The sequence below is a fragment of the Ovis aries genome, chromosome 3 (genome assembly GCF_016772045.2).
Source record: "Ovis aries strain OAR_USU_Benz2616 breed Rambouillet chromosome 3, ARS-UI_Ramb_v3.0, whole genome shotgun sequence".
Lineage (NCBI taxonomy): Eukaryota > Metazoa > Chordata > Mammalia > Artiodactyla > Bovidae > Ovis > Ovis aries.
This window is the reverse complement of record NC_056056.1, coordinates 80,179,668-80,202,352: the sequence shown is the minus strand read 5'-3', so window position 1 is coordinate 80,202,352 and position 22,685 is coordinate 80,179,668. Positions and strand designations below refer to the sequence as shown.

General features: G+C 38.7%; 1 protein-coding gene across 1 annotated transcript; it reads left to right on the top strand.

Annotated features, from left to right (window-relative positions):
• The first annotated feature begins 18,555 nt into the window (after positions 1–18,555).
• LOC101112892 (large ribosomal subunit protein uL30-like) lies at positions 18,556–19,389 on the top strand. The gene has a single exon (XM_042246235.2). It carries the CDS (start codon positions 18,575–18,577, stop codon positions 19,319–19,321), a length of 747 nt encoding a protein of 248 aa, XP_042102169.1. The 5' UTR covers positions 18,556–18,574; the 3' UTR covers positions 19,322–19,389.
• Positions 19,390–22,685: the final 3,296 nt, after the last annotated feature.

Below are 22,685 nucleotides of genomic sequence, written 5' to 3'. Positions count from 1 at the left end.
TGACAAGCTGTAGTGTCTTAAAGATTTATAGAGATTACACAGTGGAAGTTTCAAATAGATTCAGTGGATTAGATCTGATAGACAGAGTGCCTAAAGAACTATGGACTGAGATTCATAATATTGTATAGAAGGTGGTGACCAAAACCATCCCCAAGGAAAAGAAATACAAGGCAAAATGGTTGTCTGAGGAGGCCTTACAAATAGCTGAGAAAAGAAGAGAAATGAAACGCAAAGGAGAAAAGGAAAGATATACCCATCTGAATGCAGAGTTCCAAAGAATAGCAAGGAGAGACAAAAAAGCCTTCTTAAGTGAACAATGCAAAGAAATAGAGGGAAACAGTAGAATGAGAAAGACTAGACATGTCTTCAAGAAAATTAGAGATACCAAGGGAATGTTTCATGCAAGTTCAGTTTAGTTCAGTTGCTCAGTTGTGTCTGACTCTTTGTGACCCCATGGACTGCAACACACCAGGCCTCCCTGTTCATCACCAACTCCCAGAGTTTACCCAAATTCATGTCCATTGAGTTGGTGATGCCATCCAGCTTTCTCATCCTCTATCGTCCCCTTCTCCTCCCTCCTTCAATCTTTCCCAGCATCAGGGTATTTTCAAATGAGTCAGTTCTTTGGATCAGGTGGCCAAAGTATTGGAGTTTCAGCTTCAACATCAGTCCTTCCAGTGAACACTCAGGACTGGTCTCCTTTAGGATGGACTGGTTGGATCTCCTTGCAGTCCAAGGGACTCTCAAGAGTCTTCTGCAACACCACAGTTCAAAAGCATCAATTCTTTGGTGCCCAGCTTTCTTTATAGTCCAACTCTCAAAACCATACATGACTACTGGAAAAACCATAGCCTTGACTAGACAGACCTTTGTTGAAAAGTAATGTCTCTGCTTTTTAATATGCTGTCTAGGTTGGTCATAGCTTTTCTTCCAAGGAATAAGTGTCTTTTAATTTCATGGTTGCAATCACCATCTGCGGTGATTTTGGAAACCCAAAAATGTAAAGCCAGCTGCTGTTTCCCCATCTATTTCCCATGAAGTGATGGGACCTGATACCATGATCTTAGTTTTCTGAATGTTGAGCTTTAGGCCAACTTTTTCACTCTTCTCTTTCACTTTCATTAAGAGGCTTTTAGTTCCTCTTCACTTTCTCCATAAGGGTGGTGTTATCTGCATATCCGAGGTTATTGATATTTCTCCCGGCAATCTTGATTCCAGCTTGTGCTTCTTCCAGCCCAGCGTTTCTCATGATGTACTCTGCATATAAGTTAAATAAGCAGGGTGACAATATACAGCCTTGATGTACTCCTTTTCCTATTTAGAACAAGTCTGTTGTTCCATGTCCAGTTCTAACCGTTTCTTCCTGACCTGCATACAGATTTCTCAAGAGGCAGGTAAGGTGGTCTGATATTCCTATCTCTTTTTAAGAATTTTCCACAGTTTGTTGTGATCCACACAGTCAAAGGCTTTGGTGTAGTCAATAAAGTAGAAATAGACGTTTTCCTAGAACTCTCTTGCTTTTTCGATGATCCAACGGATGTTGGCAATTTGATCTCTGGTTCCTCTGCCTTTTCTAAAACCAGCTTGAACATCTGGAAGTTCATGGTTCACGTATTGTTGAAGCCTGGCTTGGAGAATTTTGAGCAATACTTTACTAGCGTGTAAGATGAATGTGGTAGTTTGAGCATTCTTCGGCATTACCTTTCTTAGGGATTTGAATGAAAACTGACCTTTTCCAGTCCTGTGGCAAGATGGGCACAATAAAGGATAGAAATGGTATGGACCTAACAGAAGCAGAAGAGATTAATTAGAGGTGGCAAAGATATACAAAAGAACTGTAGAAAAAAGGTATTAATGACTGGGATAATTACGGTGGTGTGGTCACTCACCCAGAGCCAGATTTTCTAATCAGTTCAGTTCAGTTCAGTCACTCAATCGGGTCCAGCTCTTTGCGACCCCATGAATTACAGCACGCCAGGCCTCCCAGTCCATCACCAACTCCTGGAGTTCACCCAAACTCATGTCCATCGAGTCGGTGATGCCATCCAGCCATCTCATCCTCTGTCATCCCCTTCTCCTCCTGCCCTCAATCCCTCCCAGCATCAGAGTCTTTTCCAATGAGTCAACTCTTCGCATGATGTGGCCAAAGTACTGGAGTTTCTAATAAATGTGCTTAAAAACAAACTTAGGGTCAAAAGTTTAGAGACTTTAAAGTTAGCTTAGTTGATTATATTTTTGTTTTCAAACATTAAAAGATCTATCAATGAAATAGCTTTCTCTCTCCTGTTTATTCTCTAAAAGTAATTATATTAATTGGAATTATCTGAAAAGACATTTCTCCAAAAGGCCAATAAGAATATGAAAAGATACTCAGCATCATTAGTTATCAGGGATATGTAAGTCAAAACCACAGTGAGATACCACTGCACACCCACTAAGATGGCTAGAAATCAAAAAGCCATTAATAACAAGTATTGGTGAAGATGATGAGAAAGTAGAATCCTCATAAACTTTCATGGGAATGTAAAATGGCTCATCTACTTTGGAAAACAGTCTAGCAGTTACTCAAACAATTAAACATAGAGTTAATGTATGATCCAGCAATTCCACCCAAAAGTAACAAAAACATTCCTATATAGAAACTTGTATATAAGTTATGACAGCTTTCACCAAAAGGTAAAAACAACCTAAATGTCCATCAACAGACAAATGAATAAATAAATGGTTTATCTGTACAATGAAATATTATTCATACATTCAATATATTCAAATATTATTCATATATCTGTACAATGAAATATTATTGCATAAAAAAGGAATGAGGTACTGATATATTAGACAATATAGATGAACCTTGAAAACATTGTGCTACCTGAAAGAAAAAAGACCAGTCACAAAAGACCACATATTATGTGATTCCACTTACATGAAAGTTCAGAATAGGGAAATCTATGGAGACAGAATGTTGATTAGTGGTTATGTGAATCAGATCTCAATTAAGCTATTCCCCCCCGCCAAATCAGTTACATCCTAGACAAAAAATTAACCATATGAAAATTTTTTAGAGAGATGATTTTACAGAGGGGGAAACTAAAGCCCCAGAGAGAGGGGTGTTGACCTAAACTCACTCAAAACCTGGGACAAGAACCTGGGTTTCTGGTTCCTGCAGTAGAGTGCATTTCATCCCCCGGAATAGTATTACAATATCCCTCTCACTTCTGGGAAGACAACTGCAATGATCATACCAAATGCATTCAAACTGGAGTCGGCCTGAGAGGTAAAAGAAAGTATCTACAAGAAAAGTACTCTACCTGCAATTCTGCTGTGAACAATGTCACCCTTTGTGGAAAGAAATAGGAAACTGAGCAGAATAAGAGAGGAGAAATAGAATTCACTCTCTTGGTTTAAACACTAGACTATTTATGGGCAGTCCTATAAGTAGTCACTCTAGTTGCGTAGACTTTTGCCAACTCCTTTAAAAATAGCTATTCATAAAAACAGTAAACACAAAATGTAGCACAAAGGTTTTTGTAGGTCCATAGACTAGTAAATATCATACCCCTTCATGGCCAAACATATTGTAATGGACAGCTTGGTGCTTGTCTCACAAATTATTTGGTTCCAGTGGTAAGCAGAGCAATAGAGATGTCTCTGATTTGTGTAATACTTTTTTGGGTTTTCGTTGTTGTTTTTGGCTATGCCACTCAAGCTTGTTAGTTCTCCCAACCAGGGATTGAACCTCAACCCCCAGCAGTGGAAGTGCAGATCTTAACTATTGGACAACCAGGGAATTTCCCTGATTTGTAGAATACTTTGAATTTCAGCCTGCTTTTACATAGTATCATGTCTGATGCTCAGCACAACCCTGTGGAATCAATAGGGTAGATATTATTAGCCCCATTTTGCAGATAGGAAACTATTTTTAGGTAAGTAGGACAAGGTTGTGTTATCATCCTATTTTATGAATGAGGAGTCTTATTTTACACACAAGCAGCATGATATAAATAGCTGCAAGAGGGAACTTAAACTTGTGGCTGGTACATGAAAATTTGGGAACTATTTAAAGCTAGAGAACCAGGGAACAGAGTGTACCAGCTGGAAATCTCATGGAAACAACAAATTTATTGCTGCTTTATATTTATTACTTCCATAAACTGCTTTTAGACAGATCAGACCCTGAATCTGCAAACCCTGCTATGTTATAGAATGACTGACAGTGCTGCCTCCTTGTCCGGCTCCAGGGGACACCATTCACACGGAGGCGACACCATCCCCATAGCATTAGACACAAGTGGTAGGTATCCCATGGAATTAAAACAGATTCCTGGCCCCGAATCAGAGATGCTATATAGATATCACAGACATGAATCAGGCAAATCTCAAGGTCCAGCAGAAACCCCCATTCTTCCATGAAATCTGCCCCAAAGTCTTCTGTCCTAACAGTCTATTATATGCACTGTATATTTTGGAATTTCTTTATACTTAATTTTATTAATTTTTTCATTTTTAATGACATTTATTGTTTTTCTAATTTTACAAGCAATACATGTTGATTGCAGACAATTAGGAATGCAGAAAGGGATAAGGTAAGTAATAATTATCTTCCATTATCTCCATCCCCTAGAAATAACCACCAGTTTCCCATTTCCCCTCATTTTAACTATAATTTATCTTTGTATGTTACTCTTCCAAGTTTCATCTTCAAGGATTTAACTCCTATAAGTTTTATCTCTTTCAAAATACGGTGTAACTGAAGATAGAGACCGTATTATTTTCTACTTCTCTAGGCTCTAAGTTTTCTTAAACATAGTATAAATACAGTAGTCAATAATTCAATTGAATAAGTCAGTTTATCTTTAATAGTTTGCATCATGCGGTATTATAAATACAATAAAGAATGTAAGTAAATCTACAAACATATCAGTTGTGCTGTGAATAATAGTTTCCTTTCAATTTACTAAGTTACTTATGTTTTATGTATGTGATTTTTTGATTGTTTGCTAGTTAGTTTTGGTTAAATTTGGGAAATCTGTATTCACTTCCCCACCAGTCATAGGCTGGATAAGGCTTTTGTCTCCTCAGGAAAACACAGCACAGTTGAACCACTATCACATTCTTTGGAGAACTTCACTCTTTGGCCACAGCATTAAGCCCCTGGTGGTGATCCCACAAGTGACCCACATATGTTGTATTCTGATGGTGGGATTATTATCTCAAATCTTTTTGCTTCTATTTGATGAGTCATGTGGATAACACATTTGAATTCTGTTTATTAATACTAGTAGGTTTCAAGTGTCAACTGGTGGTAGAACAAATAGCCAACCATTTGAACTGCTAAAAGAGAAACTGAAGCATATTAAAAATTTTGAGTTTATCTGAGCAAAAATCAGTTTAAATCAAAGCACCAAACTGAAAAGGGCTCCAACAGGAGCTAGGAGAAAGCTTTTATGGAGAAGAAGGAAGCAAAGCAAGGAGATTATTTGATGGGCTATAGCTTAAGCGTTTGCCTTATTTGGGAAAAAATCTTATTGGCTGTTTGTGATCAGTATTCTTAGGTTTTAATTTCTTAACCATGAAGCATTTACAGGATTGGATTTGGTTTGCTTAGGTAATGCCAGTAAGGCATTAGAACCATCTCAGTTTAATGACTTCCTTTTAAATTAATTTAACAATTGCTATATTTGGATTGTATTTTCAAAGAAAGAAGATATTCTATAGCTCATAATTCCAAATAGTTAATCTAAAAATCAGGGCTTTAAGGAAAATTCTGCGTGCATATGTGCTAAGTCATTTCAGTCATGTCTGACTCTTTGAGATGCTGTGGACTGTAGCCTGTCAGGCTCCTCTGTCCATGGGATTCTCTAGGCAAGAATACTGGAGTGGGTTACCAGGACCTCCTCTAGGGAATCTTCTCAACCCAGGGATCGAACCCTCATCTCTCATGTCTCTGGCATTGGCAGGCAGGTTCTTTACTATTAGCGCCACCTGGGAAGCCCAAGGAAAAGTTTAAATTAGTTTAAAACAAATAAGTATTTTTTAAAAATATTAGTGTTAGTATCTCATGGGTCAACTGTAACTGGGCAACATGCATTTTATTTGGCAGTCACAGAAGCAGGCCGTCTAGGGCTGGGGCAGCCGCTCAAGGCTGATAGCAACTCCTTCTAACATTCTCCTCTACTATCCTTTCTTCATGGCTTTTGTCCTCATGGTTGCAGGATGGATGCTCTACCTCCAGGCATCTAACCCATGTTCTAGGCAGGAAGACTGAGGGAAAGGAAAATGGAGAATACAATAGCTTTAAATCAATTGAGTCTGGTCTTTTGAATCAGGGAAACAACAGCTTTTCTGGAAATGCCATCTCACAGACTTTCTTATGTTTTATCTGCCAGAACTGGGTTGCCTGCAGAGATGGGGAGTAAATATTTTTAACTGGGTACTCTGCCACTGTAAACAAATTGGATTCCATTAGGAAGGAAGAAGAGAAGGGTAGACATGAGATAAGGAACATGGGATATCTGCGGTGGAAGGTAAAAGTAAGTTTCAATGTCTACTTTGAATTTTATTTAGACCAGACAAATATGCATAGTGAATTTGGAAGGTGAAAGAAACTCTGAAGATAGAATTTCCCATTGATAGTGTTAACTAGTCTTAGAGTCCTCTACCTTCCTGAGAAAGTATTGCCCATAAATTTAAGAATAGCCTTAACTCTAGAAAATTACTGGGGAAAGCTAAAGAGACTGTTGGTAGGTTTGCCTCAAAAATGGAAATGGGGTCCCTGGAGCCACACCCCAAATACTATAGCAAAGAAAGTGGGTCTCTTGCTATAAGATCCATACAGATTACGCATACTGACTTACCAAAGTCCGTTAAAAGAAATTCATCTAAAATATTAGCAATAGTGAATTCTGTCTCCATAGGCCAAAAACTCTTAAATCACAATTTTACAGTAAGGTTTTCTCCCTAACGTATTGTGTGTGTGATTTTCTTACCAAGAGACAATTAACTAACACCAGACATTAACACTTCTCTCAACCTCTTCAAGCAATCAGCATCCAATTATTTCTTGAGAAAACTGAAAAGAAAATCATTAATAAATGGTACCAAATGCTATGAGACTTTTTTTCTACTTAGTATTTCTATTTTGCAGTGGTTTTACAAACACTACTGGTTCTTTTTTTCAGCAGGAGTTTCACAATTGTGATGAGACATTTTCTGCCAATATCAAAACCAGTGGCTCATCTAATTTGGGACTATCAAAAGCTGTATCATGTGATGTCTGTAGCCAGTTTCATTTTTCTGTACCAGTAGAGAAGTATATGTGAAAGTAGAATATAATTTTCACCATGACTAATGCATTTCCAGTAATTATTACTATGAAGATAAATTCTCAAAGGAAAATAGACATTTAATTGTACTACACTTTTTTCATTTTGTTTGTTTTTACAGCATGGTGACTGTCTGTCTTTATTAAGGTAATACTCACTTGATTTCTAGTTAAAATAAAAGATTTTTATCCAGCTGAATAAGCCAGCATAATTATCTTGTCAGGGAATAATGAAAATGAATATTTCCTCCATTTTTTGGACTGGTATAGTTTTTACAAGCTCTACAGAAGATATCATTCAGATAAGGTCACACCAAATAGAAGTTTTGCTCACTGGATTAAAAATAGATCAGCTCAATGACTCAGCAGGTAGCTTATTGCAGTTGCCTGCTAAGAACACCCTAATTCTTCCTTGTACTACATTGCAGTCAAGTACTCATGTGGCTTTGTCAGGATTAGCGTATTCAGCTATTAGAAATAAGATCACAGTATATCTAGGACATTCTGTGAGATGCAATAGCACTGAGAGTATTATGGGTCAAATTCTGATTAGGTATAAGCAAGCGCATATTCAAAGATTTAAGTTCCTTTTAATCATTTACAGTAATGTGACTAAATTGAAAGTGAATGGTGGAATCAGATTACAGAGAGCACATGATTGTGCTTAGATTTTTAGAGCAGCACCTGTTTCATTATTCCGTGAATCTTCCTACCTGACTTCCCCTACCCCTGACATATGGGAAACCTCAGGGGGCCCTTTAATGGTTCCCTTTTTTATTACTCACATTCAGGCAGCGGCCAAGTCACTACCTTCAGTCCCTGAACATTTGAGGATGGTCTAACAAATAGAGTTGATATTTCTCTTGAAAAGAGACACAGATAGGACTACCTTCCTCAAAAATATCTCCCTCCAAATTATTGGCTATTTATTGGGAAACACTTTCAGCCAGTATTATCCATTAACATATAATAATATATCCAGAAACTACTTGAAAATATCCTTGTACAGCCTCCAGATATTAGGTGCCTGAGTAACAGATGTATAAAATTAGACCTTGACCCCTACAGGCTCCATTTAGCTCTTGATTTATCAGACCCCTGAGTAAATAGATAGGTAAGTTACAATGTGAGGAAAGAGAAAGTAGGAAGGTGGGAGAGTCAGATTTTGCAAGGCGCTGTACTAAGGCAGCAGGCCAATGAGAAGGAGCACAGTGAGGACTTGTAGGGGTGTTGAAGGGAGGAGAAAAAATCAATGTAGAGGCTCTGAGAAGTACGAAAACAAGTCACATTATCATAAAAATTAGACCTTAGTCTCACCTTGGAAACACTGCCTACTTCACCCCATTCCTTTCTTAGGTCTGGCCCTCAACAAAACAGGTAGCTGCAATTTGTCTTTGGCAAACAGTCCATTTTCCTTACAGGTGGCTATCTTTCTTCCGGAATCACTAGATTAACTGCCATCTCCCTACACTCCCGTGTGGAGACCTATTCTAAAGCTACTGATTGATAAGAAAAAGTTAAGGAAGACAATGATAAAGGTTAAAAGTGAGATCCCTCCTGGTAATGTTTTCATTTTTACATAGGAGTTTGGGAAGCTCTTAATATTATTCAAATCAGACTGCTAATCTCCAATTTAATGCCAACTTATAAAGTTAACTTAAAAGCTGTTATATTAATTCAACAAGGAGGGCATTAGACTGAAGCGGCTCTGATGCCCTGGCAGCCTGTGTAAGCAAAACAAAATCTAAGCTTGCAAATGCTGAAAAGTTAGGAAATTGAAACTTAAGGACAACCAATCACAAACTGCCATCTAGGCTTTAGCTATAGATAATCTATAACCTATAATCAACTTATGCGTGCTTAGTCACTCAGCTGTGTCCAACTTTTTGCGACTCCATGGACTGTAGCCCGCCAGGCTCTTCTGTCCATGGGGATTCTCCAGGCAAGAACACTGGAGCGCGTTGCCATGCTCTCCTCTAGGGGACTTTCCCATCCCAGGGATCGAACCCAGGTCTCCTGCATTGCAGGCAGATTTTTTACTGTCTGAGCCACCAGGGAAACCCAGTGTTTCATATGCCTCAGCTTATCTTTGAACAGTATCCCAAGTCTCTGTCCTAGACCTTATAGTTTTACTTATTTTCATTGTGCGTTAGTTGTCCTTGTAAATGGCTTTCCCCTCATTTGTTCACAGTGAATGCTATTTTTGTTGTCAATTATTAACCCCAATGAGAACATTAAATAAAAAAATTATACTTCCTTTAAGAGTAAACTTGATTGTAAAAATAGATAGATAGATAGATAGATGAATAGATAGGTGGACTGATGATTTACTAAGCATTATTTCAAGGTTCATTGATCTGGCTTGCTCGGGAGTCAGTAAAAAGGCAAACGAATATATCCTTTACTCATGTATTTCTTAGAAACCTGATTATTTATAACCTCCAAGAGGGCAGAGTCTCATCTATTGTCCTTGGTTCCCCAGCACATGGTTCTTGCCTGACACTGGTCTGGAATCAATGGATTGAATTACAACAACTTCACAGTTGCTCCCAGGTTCTTGGAGCTGAAAACTGTCACATGACTTAGTGTATCTTTTTCTTGGTGAGTTTATATAAAGAGAGTTTACATCAGTCTAAGAAAATGACTTGAAAAAAATGTACAAAGCAATATAAAATTGAGTATAAATAAATGGAGTGAAAATACAGTGTTTAAAGTTAATCTCTGAGAATATTGTGTGTTAGTCATTCAGTTGTGTCCGACTCTTTGTGACCCCATTGACTGCAGCCTGCCAGGCTCCTATGTCCATAGGATTTTCCAGGCAAGAATACTGGAGTGGATTGCCATCTCTTCTCCAGGGGATCTTCCCGACCCAGGGATTGAATCTGGGTATCCTGCATTGCAGGCAAACTCTTTACTATCTGAGCCACAGGGAAGCCCTTGTTCATTCTTAAGTATTGGAACAAACGTCAGGGCAAATACAAATTTTCTCCCCTCTGAAAACAAGCAGAAAGATTTTCCCCTCCTCCTTTTTTCTCTGAATTTCTTTCTCTGTCCTTTTCAAATGTATGTAAATCTTTATGGTAGCTAAATAAGCCTCTGGCCTGTCTCATAACTCAGGAATGTTTCCTCAAGGACCTGGGAGCCATCTCTTTGAAGTACAATCATCAAGGAAAGTAATTCCAATTTCCCAGTTTCCTGGGAAGAGATGGGTATAATTTGTCACCTGACTGCAAATTATAAAACCTATCTAAGTATTGAATGGTTTGTCCATTTAGCTGTGTAAAAGGAGATTGATTCCCTTCTGTCTTTGTAATTCCTCTAACAGATGATGTGTGTGGCATATCACGTTCTGGTTTAATCTTATGCAAAGTAAAACTTTTCATTTTTTTTCTACTTTTGTGGAGAGTTTTTTTCCGGGCTTCAGTAGTTGTGACTCATGAGCTCTAGGGCACTCAGGCTCAGTAGTTGCAGCAAATGGGCTTTGTTACCCTGAAGCATGTGAAATCTTCCCGAACCGGGAACGGAACCTCTGTTCCCGGCATTGGCAGGCAGATTCCTAACCACTGGACCACCAGGGAAATCCAAGGTTTTGTTTTGATTATATTTCTCCAACACAAACATGAGCTGAGCTTCCTGGCAGCTGAGATATTGATGTTTGGTAGATTTCAATCATGACACTAATTTTATTTTCTTAAGTAATAGAGAATCCATGCAGTGAGCATGGTGGTCAAAAATGTGAACTCTTGGAGTTAAAATGCTTGCCTTTTAAATCCTGGCTCAGTGATTCACCAGAAGAGTGACCTTGTATAAATTAATCGGAAATCATACTGATTTCTCTCCAAGTCTAAATTTCCTCATCCTCATCTAAATTTCCTTAATAAAGCCTCAGTTTCCTCATCTTAAATGGTGAATGATGAATCAGTGCTGCCTGAAGCTCATGGGAAGCGTCCCCCACAACAAAGAGAGGCTCTATTGTTGATGTGAGCACAATTCATGTGCCCAATGCAGAGTGAAGTCAAACCCACCAAAACGTCGAAGTTTGGAGCAGACAGAGGTTTATTGCAGGGCCATGTGAGGAGACAGGTGGGTCAAGCCTTGAAAGCCCTGAGTTCCCCGAGGGTTTCAGTGAAGCCAGGTGAGAGAGGAGGGTGCAGGGTAAGCGATCAGTTTGTGCATAACTCTCTGATTGGCTGATGGTGAAGGAACAGGGTGGTGTCACAGGGGTGAACATTATCAGTCCTTAGACTCCAGAAGGCTTGGGGCTATGTGCACATGGTCATCAAGTAGTTAACATCTTCCATTTGGTGGTGGGTTTTTCACATCTATAAAATAACTCAGGGGAAAAAAGTGAAAGTCGCTCAGTTGTGTCCGACTCTTTGCGACCCCATGAACTGTATAGTCCATGGAATTCTCCAGGCCAGAATACTGGACTGGGTAGTCTTTCCTTTCTCCAGGGGATCTTCCCAACCCAGGGATCAAACCCAGGTCTCCCGCATTGCAAGTGAATTCTTTACCAGCTGAGCCACCAAGGGAAGCCCAGGGTTTTCACATCTGTAAAACAACTCAGATTGGAATGTGCACCAAATACTGTTTTTTAGGTACTTCAGAGAAGAGCTAAAGCAGATGATATTGGGGGAAGGCCTGTCCCAGGAAGGCCCCATAGTGTCCTGCTCAGTTACACTGGGAGAAGTGGAAGGGAAAGCTAGGCTGGCCATGAGCACTGCTGTGCAGCCAACAGCTAATCTACTGATTGATGCTAAGGCTCTATGAGGGATGGGGCTATGTCTCACTTTAGAGCTACATACCCCTATATAGCTGTGGGCTGTGTCTAGTACCTTGAAAAGTACAGTAGTACCATCTACATCACCCCGGCTTTTATGCTTGTACCTTGAAAAGTATAGTAGTACCAGCTACATCACCCCTGCTTTTATGTTTGCTTCTGGACATCCTGGGCATATGGACATCCATATACTGTACCACTGTACTCTGTACAGTACTGTACAATAAAGTACGCAAAAGCGCAACCACTTGTAGGGGATGCATGCATGTGACAGTGTATGCCAGACATGTGAACTGACTTGTGTGTTGGGGCATGCAAACACCCATTCACATATTTGAAAGTTCACGACTTGAAGGTTTCTGTGTAGGCGACTTACGGTAGTAGGGAGACTTAAATGCTAAGCTGAGGTTTTTGTGCATGCTTTCCTGGTGGCTCAGTCGGTGAAGAGTCTGCCTGCAATGCAGGAGACCTGGATTCATTCCCTGGGTCAGAAAGATCCCCTGGAGAAGGAAATGGCAACCCACTCCAATATTCTCGCCCGGAGAATTCCATGGACAGAGGAGACTGGTGGGCTACAGTCCATGGGATCACAAAGAGTAGGACACGATTGAAAGACGAACACTTTCACTTTCACTTCATACTGTAGGCAGTGGGGAACCACTAAAAGTCTTTGGGCAGGAAAATTATATGATCATACCTTATGAAGTGTGAACCAGTAGCAACGTCTAGAATGAATGGGTGGTGGGACTGCTAGTAGACGGGAAGGTGTTACTAATTAAAAGCAATCATTCAAGCTAGAGCAGTGGTTCTCAATCAGAGTGATTTTGCCTCTCAGGGGACATTGGGCACTGTCTGGAGACATATTTGACTTTCATAAATAAGGAGGATACTATAGGCATCTAGTGGGTAGAGGCCAGGGATGTTGCTAAATATCCTATAGTACATCCTGTTCAAAATGTGAATTTTATCCCATTTAAGGAACTCTGGGCTAGACATTGTTAGAATGGATAACGAGAAGGGAACAAATGGGACAGACATGAGTGGCCCTGTGGAAGTGGATTGTACAGAATTTTGCAAATGACTGTATCTGTAGATCAGAGGAGAATTCAGGATTTAAAAAAGAAAAAAAAATTCCAAGATTTAAAACATAACTGAGAAGACAATATCAAGAACAGAAACAGAGAAGTCAGAAGGAGGGCCAGATTTTAAAGGGGAATGATGAATTTGTTTTGAGTTTGAGATTTAACTGGATCAGTTTAGCTCAGTTCAGTCACTCAGTCATGTCCGACTCTTTGCAATCCCATGAATCGCAGCATGCCAGGCCTCTCTGTCCATCACCAACTCCTGGAGTTCACTCGAACTCACGTCCATCGAGTCAGTGATGCCATCCAGCCATCTCATCCTCTGTCGTCCCCTTCTCCTCCTGCCCCCAATCCCTCCCAGCATCAGAGTTTTTTCCAATGAGTCAACTCTTCGCATGAGGTGGCCAAAGTACTGGAGTTTCAGCTTTAGCCTCATTCCTTCCAAAGAAATCCCAGGACTGATCTCCTTTAGAATGGACTGGTTGGATCTCCTTGCAGTCCAAGGGACTCTCAAGAGTCTTCTCCAACACCACAGTTCAAAGACTTCAATTCTTTGGCACTCAGCTTTCTTGACAGTCCAACTCTCACATCCATACATGACCACAGGAAAAACCATAGCCTTGACTAGATGGACTTTGTTGGCAAAGTAATATTTCTGCTTTTCAATATGCTATCTAGGTTGGTCATAACTTTCCTGGATACCTTAGCACAATTCTGGAGGCAACTAAAAATGTACTTGTGGAAACTAGTAAGAGGCTAAGACCAGGGCTGTAGATTTTAGGAGATGTTTGCAGTGAGTTGTTGGTTAAAGGAAGGGGAGCAGATAAGGGTACTGAAAAAGGACAAAGAGGAGATGAAGTCTGAGAACAGAATTTTGAAAGACTATGAGAAAACACAAAGGTCATATTACTATAAGACCGTGATGTTTATTAAATCATGTTATTTTTCAGAATATTTCTCTATTTTTGCGATTTCCTCCCACAAATCCAACATATTAATTAGACTACTGGGAAGTGAGTTGTTCCTAACTGTTCCTAAACTTTTGTTAAACCTGTATCAAAGAACCTCTTGTTCTCTTGTTTTTAAATAATAGTTTTATTAAATTCCTCAAATCCTCTTATAAATCCCAAACATATTCTCAAGCTTGGCTCAATAGAATAGCATTTTTAAAACATTCTTTTCCTTTTATTCTGTGACTGTCTTTTGCATTTAAGATTTATTTAGAAATTATTTTCAAGACTGGCCTTCTGCAAAATTGAGATGTTATTTGATTTCAGATCATAGCAAGCCTCTGGCTTATCTGCTGTCCATAGAGGAATAAAGTGTGAGCATAAGTTTATATCTCAACTCTGCCACAAATAAGCTATGTGATCCTTGGTAATATTCTTTCTCTCATTCATTTAGAAAATTTAATTATATCTATAAAAAGTTACATGAGTTTTGTTAAAGACTAGTGTAATGTTTAATGTGGTAGTTACCCATAGACGCATCCCAGTATAATGTATAATATTACCCATACCTTCAGTGTAAATTCCTAGGCACAATTCAGAGGTATTACAGATTTTTTAAAACTTCCCAAAGTTTTTATTTTGAAAAAATATCAAACCTACAAAAAGTTGAAAAAATATTACAATAAGCAGCCATATACCCTTCACCTAGATTTACCTATCTTTAACTTCTGTGACATTGCTTGCTCTGTCTGTCTGTGTCTGTTATCTACCTACCTACCTATGTTTATTTTTTTGCTAAATGACTTGAAAGTAAGTTATAGATATCATGAAACTGTATCCATAAATATTTAGTAGACATCTGCTACAAACAAGGACATTTAGCTGTAAAACCACAACCAAAATATCACTCTAAAAATTTAACTTTGATACAGTGTACTATCTAATATGGGCTTCCCTGGTAGCTCAAACAGTGGAACTTCCATCTGCAGTGCAGGAGACCTGCGTTCAGTCCCTGGGTAGAGATCTTTGGAGAAGGGAATGGCAACCCACTCTAGTACTCTTGCCTGGAGAATCCCAAGGACAGAGGAGCCAGGTGGGCTACAGTCCAGGGGGTTGAAAAGAGTCGGATATGTCTGAGCGGCTAACACTTTGTACTTTGTACTATCTAATATATATTCAAATTTTAAGATAGTTCCCCAAATGCCTTTGAAACAGTTTTTTGTTTGTTTTTTCAAGATAGGATTTAATCAAGGTTCATGTTTTTCTAATCTGCTTTAATTTAGAAAGGTCTTTTTGCATTCTTTGGTCTTTTATGACACTAATGATTTTGAAGATTACAAGCAAGCAGTCCCGCAGTCTGGAAATGTCTGACTTTCTCCCCTGATTAGTTTCAGGTTGTGCATTTCTATAAGTACACTACAGAGATGATGCGGTACCCTCTCATTGTATCACTTCAGGAGACATGTCAATCAGTTCGTCCCAGTTTTAGCAATATTAAGTTAGACCACTAAATTAAGTCTGTCAGTTCCCTGCTTTGTAAAAGTGGCTGTTCCCTATTTTAGTTAATAAGTAATCCACGGGGTGATATTTTAAGACATGTCACTAGCCTATGTTGTGGTCTTGGGGTTCTCATTCTTAGTAGTTTTTGCCAGTTTGTTCAGTATGGTTCTTCAGAAAACACTTTTTTTAGTATGTAAACTATCCTATATAATTTGTTTTCACTTGAGTTAGCCAGAATTGGCTTCTGTTATTTTCCACCAAATACCCTGAACCCTACAAAAATTGTGTAAAATGCCTCCTGCAGTAGGGGAAAGATCAACTTTATCTTCAGGGTTTCAAATGTGGTTATGATACCACACACAGGCCAATTCATATGGGACCTCCAGATTTATTCAGGTTACATGTAGAAAAACTTTTTTTAAAATCTGATTTGTAACTGACGGGCCTGACCAGACTTGCTTAGACCAGTCCCTGCTAGGCCTCAGATAAATGACACACAAGCCCATGGACTGCTCATTGTTACCTAGCTGCAATGAGACTGTGCTGTTCCTGATGCTTAGTCATTGTCATAAGTCTGGACAATGTAGCATGATGAATCTAGTGACAGACATTATACCCAAATCCTAGTTGCTAAATACAGATGACCTGACTTGCTCAAGGCAGAGTTTATAACCATACTAGGTAATTTCACTGGAATTTCAGGGTGACATGGGTTGTATTCGTTAATATAATAGCCATAGTCATAGAAAAACTAAAAATCTCAATAATAATTTAATAGAAATTTAATTTCTTTCTTAATCAAAGTCCAATTGGTGTTTGGCAAATTATCTTCTACATAACAATTCGGACTCTCTGATTTCTTCCATCTCATTTCTTCCATCTACTGTCTCCTGGAGCCTTGGAGTCTTTTGCTTCCAGCAGCAGACAAGAAAGATCCTGTAGATTTTTGTTTGGGTCTTGAAAGTGTGTGGCTTACAGAATCAATTTTAAACATAGAACAAGAGTAAAGAGAAGGAGATAAATAACCAAAATTAAAATAAGGTACCAGGAGGGTAGAAGGATCATGGAACTCTGTGTGATGCAGTGTTCACAAATGGTTGAGGGAAGAGCTTCAACGTATGGAAAGAGTCAACACAGGCTGCTTCCACTGGGGAAAAGCAAGGGCAAGGACACCTAGCCAAAAGCTATAGTTCACCAACCACTATGCAGGAGGGTTTAACAGGCCAGGCTGAAAGTGCTACATATCACTTCTGCCCACATTGACCTTCTATCAGCCAAAACTCAGACCATATTCATTATAAGGAAGGCTAGGAAATATGGTCTAGGAGCAAAATGATAACAGCTTTGGAAAGGGCCAATCATTTTGTGCCACAGAAGCTGGAGGCCTTGGGTGACCTGTGAAGCTGAGAGAGACTATGGATGCTAGAGAAGTTGCAGTCACTAAACATCCCAAGCCTGATCGTCTCTGTTGGTTTTGGCTGGTTTGACCTCACTACTGCAAACATTTACTTGTATTAAATATTTGTCAGTGAGTGCTACATTTCACTAAGGCCTCAAATGCACTGCTCTGCAGGATTTCTTCAGTTGCTGAGAAGCACTCCTACTACTTTCTTAATGTTTTTTTAGAAAAATTAAAAGCACCTCTAGCTAGTCACCTAATTGCAAAGAGTTGTGTGATCAGTTTTAGATAGAAGCTGAGTTCAGCAACGTGCAAGTATGAAAATTGCCCTATTCATCACCACTAGTTTTCGTTAAACATCCCTGCCTGGGGGGAAAACTCAGACATACATCCAGTTACTCTCCAGATAACAAGTCCTTTGGTCTTTTTCAAACATAAGGGGGTTTTGTCTAGATTTCCAGAAGTATGTGCGTCCAGGAGGAATGTGACACAGATTTAATAAGCAGCCAAAAGGCTATAAAAGATTTGGTAAACCTAACTTGTGCTTTACCTGGAATACGTTATTGAAAAAAATATTTAAAAGATGTGTTGATGACTGTTGTTGGAGAAGGCAATGGCACCCCACTCCAGTACTCTTGCCTGGAAACTCCCATGGACAGAGGAGCCTGGAAGGCTGCAGTCCATGGGGTCGCTGAGGGTCAGACATGACTGAGCGACTTCACTTTCACTTTTCACTTTCATGCATCGGAGAAGGAAATGGCAACCCATTCCAGTGTTCTTGCCTGGAGAATCAATCCCAGGGACGGGGGAGTCTGGTGGGGGGCCGTCTCTGGGGTCACACAGAGTCGGACATGACTGAAGCGACTTAGCAGATGACTGTTGTGATACAGTGAGACCTACCACGGCCTAAAATGAAGTTAAAGCAGGAATTCGAAGACATAAAGTGAGCACCAAAGTTTCTAAGGAACTCAGGTGACCTTGGGATTCCACTGCACAGAATTTGGGGGACCAGAGACCAAGGTTAGGACCTACTCAAGTAGAGAGATCTGCATAAAACCAGAATCCCAAAGCTCCCAAAGAAAATTTAACTTATTGCTCAGGGGTAGGCAAGAAACTTGCATCTTGAACTCAATCCTGGTTGAAGACAATAAGATGGAAAATTTTCCCTGTGCATTTATAACACAAGCTGACCTCCAAGTAGATTCTCATTCCCAAAACTTGCTCCCTATGAGGTTTGAAAACCTTGAATGATCATTGAACTTAACGTGGTCTCAGGTTGGTAGTCCCCTCAGGCAATAGGCAGGACTGCAATTTCAACCTGGACCTCAAAGAAATTCCACAGATGAAATGCCAAGGCCAATCATTCAGCTCACAGTAAAAAAAAGAAAAAAAAAAAAAATCTCAGAACATAAATAAGGCACTCCAGGCTAGGACTAGCAGAAACAAAACAGAAGAATCAGATCTGCAAAGACTTCAGAAATTGCAATCATCAGGCCCAACATAAAAGTACTAGGTTTTCCCTCTTTCCCCGCTGGAACCATGGAGGTTGCAGAAGAGAAGAAAAAGAAGGTTCCTGCTGTGCCAGAAACCCTTAAGAAAAAGCGGAAGAATTTTGCAGAGCTTAAGATCAAGAGACTGAGAAAGAAGTTTGCCCAAAAGATGCTTCGAAAGGCAAGGAGGAAGCTTATCTATGAAAAAGCTAAGCATTACCACAAGGAATACAGGCAGATGTACAGAACTGAAATTCGAATGGCTAGGATAGCACGAAAAGCCAGCAACTTCTATGTACCCGCGGAACCCAAATTGGCGTTTGTCATCAGGATCAGAGGTATCAACGGTGTGAGCCCAAAGGTTCGAAAGGTGCTGCAGCTCCTTCGCTTCCGGCAGATCTTCAATGGCACCTTTGTGAAGTTCAACAAGGCATCAATTAATATGCTGAGAATTGTGGAGCCATACATTGCATGGGGGTACCCAAATCTGAAGTCTGTAAATGAATTGATCTACAAGCGTGGTTATGGCAAAATCAACAAAAAGCGAATTGCCCTGACAGACAATGCATTGATTGCTCGATCTCTTGGGAAATATGGAATCATCTGCATGGAGGATCTGATTCATGAGATCTATACCGTTGGAAAACGCTTCAAAGAAGCAAACAACTTCCTGTGGCCCTTTAAATTGTCTTCTCCAGGAGGTGGAATGAAGAAAAAGACCACCCATTTTGTAGAAGGTGGAGATGCTGGCAACAGGGAAGACCAGATCAACAGGCTTATTAGAAGGATGAACTAAGGTATCTACCAGGATTATTTTTGCGTTCTGGTTAATAAACAATTGAAACAAATTGAAAAAAAAAAAAAGTACTAGGTTTAAAGAAATAAGAGTGGCTTGAAAATACAAGCAAAGAACAAAATACTATAAAAATGGTTGAGCATATATGACAAAGAGCTAAGCAGAATTTCTGGAGATGAAAGTTTTAATAAATAAAGATGAAAACTCAATAGTCAAATTAAGCATCAGAGTACTCTACCTAGCAAAGTTATCATTCAGAACTGAAGGAGAGAGAAAGAGTTCTCCAGACAAGCAAAAGCTAAATAGAGTTTACCACCACTAAACTGGTCTAACAAGAAATGTTAAAAGGTCTTTTTTAAGATGAAAGGAAGAGTGCCACTTAGTAATAAGAACACATATGAAAGAGTAAAGCTTACTGGAATAGTAAATATATAATCAGGGTAGTGTGTTAATTACTTATAAATCTAATAGAAAGGCTAAAAGACAGAAGTAGTTAAAACAAGTATGATAATAATAATTAGTTAAGGGATATACAAGATGTGCATGTGAGCACATCTTGTATGTGTGTTGTGTAGTATGTAGTGCAGTGTCCGACTCATTGCAACCCTGTGGACCATAGCCCACCACGCCCTGCTGTCCATGGAATTTTCCAGGCAGGAGTACTGGAACAGGTTGTCATTTCCTTCCCCAGGGGATCTTCCTGACCCAGGGTTGAATCTGCCTGTCTTACGCCTCCTGCATTGGTAGGTGGGTCCTTTACCAGCTGAGCCATCAGGGAAATCCATGTACCCAACATAGGAGTACCTAAATATTAAAATAAATATTAACAGGCCTAAAGGGAGAAACAGACAGCAGTGCAATAATAGTATGGGGACTTTAATATATCACTTATATCAGTAGATAGATCATTTAGACAGAAGATCAATAAGGAAGCATCAGCCCTAAGAAACATGTTGGAACAGATTGACTTAACAAATATTTACCAAACATTCCATCCAAAAGCAACAGAATACACATTGTTCTCAAGTGCATATGGAATATTTTCCAAGATAGATTATATATTAGATCATAAAACTAGTCAATAAATACAAGAGAACTGAAATCATATCAAGAATCTTTTCCAACCACAATGGTATGAAACTAGAAACTAATTACACAAACAAGACAGGAAAATTCACAGATATGCAGAGCTTAAACAACATGCTACTGAATAACCAATGGGTCAAAGAAGAGAAAAAAAATACCTTGAGACAACTGAAAATGGAAATGAAACATATCAAAATGTATGGAATGCCCCAAAAGCACCTTATAAGACAGAAGTTCTGAGTGATAAATGCATACCTCAAGAAACAAAAAAGTCTCAAGTAAATAACACAACTTTACACCTTAAAGACCTAGAAAAATAAGAACAAATGTAGCCCAAAGTTAGTAGAAGGAATGACGTAAAGATTACAGAATTAAATGAAGCAGAAGATAAAAAGAAAATTAAACGGATAATGAAACTAATAGCTGGTTCTTTTAAATGACAAACAATATTGCTAAACCTTCAGCTTGAATCACCAAGAAAAAAAGAAAGAGGATTGAAATAAATAAAATCAGAAATGAAAGAGGAGATATTACAACTAATAACAGAAATATAGAGGATCGTAATAGAAAAAGTATTTGCTGACAAATTGGACAACCTAGAAGAAACGTATAAATTTCTAGATACACACAGTCTACCAAGATAGAATCATTATGAAATATAAAATTTGAACAGATCAATTACTGGCAAGGAGTTCGAATCAGTAATCAAAAGCCTTCCAACAAACAAAAGTCCATGACCAGAGAACTTCGCTGGTGAATTCTACCAAACATTCAAAGGACTAATACCAATTCTCAAACTCTTTCAAAAAATAGAAGAGGGGGATATCCTCCAAATACATTTTATGAGGCCAGAATTTCCTTGATACCAAAGGCAGGCAAGGATACTATTTAAAAAGAAAATTATAGGCCAATATCCCTGATGAACATAGATACAAAAATCCTCAACAGTATTAGCAAACCACATTAAACAATATATTAAAATGATAATACATCATGATCATGTGGGATTTATTCCAGAGGTGCTAGGCAAAAAAACATACACACAGATCAGTGGAACAGAATGGAGAGCCCAGAATTAAACCCACACATTTGTGGTCAATTAATTTATGACAAATGAGCTAACAATATACAATGATGAAAGGATAATGCCTTCAATAAATGCTATTGGGAAGACTGGACTGCCAAATGCAAAAATTAAACTGGGCCACTACATTACACTATATACAAAAATTAAGTCAAAATAGATTAAAATTTTGAAAGTAAGAACCTGAAGCCATAAAACTAGAGGCAAACATAGGCAGCAAACTCCTTGACATAGGTCTTGGCAGTGATTATTAAAGTCTTACACTAAGAGCGAAAGCAAAAAAGCAAAAATAGCAAGTTGGGACTACATTAAAATAAAAAGCTTTTGCATAGCAGAAGAAACCAACAGCAAAATGAGAAGGTAACCTACTGAATGGGAGAAAATAATTATAAATCATATATATGGTAAGGGGCTAATATCCAAAACACACAATGAATTCACACAAATCAATAGTGAAAAAAAATCTAATTAAAAATAAACAAAACATCTGAACAGATATTTTGCCAAAGAAGACCTACAAATGACCAACAGGTACATGAAAAGGTGTTCCACATCATTAATCATCAGGGAAATGCAAATAAAAGCCACAATGAGATACCACATCTGTTAAAATGGCTGTTATCAAAAAGACAAGAAATAACAAGTGTTGGCACAGATATGGAGAGGAAAAAAAAAAACCTTCTGGACCATTGCTAGGAATGTAAATTGGCACAATCACTACAGAAAACAGTATGGAAGTTCCTCAGAAAAATTAAATATGATCCAACTATCCCACTTGTGGCTATTTATCTGAGAAAAACAAAAACACTAATTCGAAAAGATATATATTTTTCATGTTCATTGAGGTATTGTATACAATAGCCAAGACATGGAGACAACCTAAGTGTCCATTAATGGATGAATGAATCAAGAAATTGGGTATACAAATGCAATGGAATATTATTCAGCTATAAGAAAGAATGAAAACTTGCCATTTCCTATAACATGGATGGACCTCAAGGGCATTATGCTAAACGAAGTATGTTAGACAAAGACAAATGCTTCATACTTCTCTTGTATGTGGAATATAAAAACAAAATAAGCTCATCTCTACTGAGAACAGATTGGCAGTTGCAAGAGGTAAAGGCTGGGGAGTGGAAGACATGGGAGAACATTTTTTTTTTTTAGTTTAAATTAATTGAATAAAATTTATAA

What these genes read in the sequence shown, in the direction of transcription:
- LOC101112892 (XM_042246235.2), top strand. Translation starts at nt 18,575, where the DNA reads ATGGAGGTTGCAGAAGAGAAGAAAAAGAAGGTTCCTGCTGTGCCAGAA.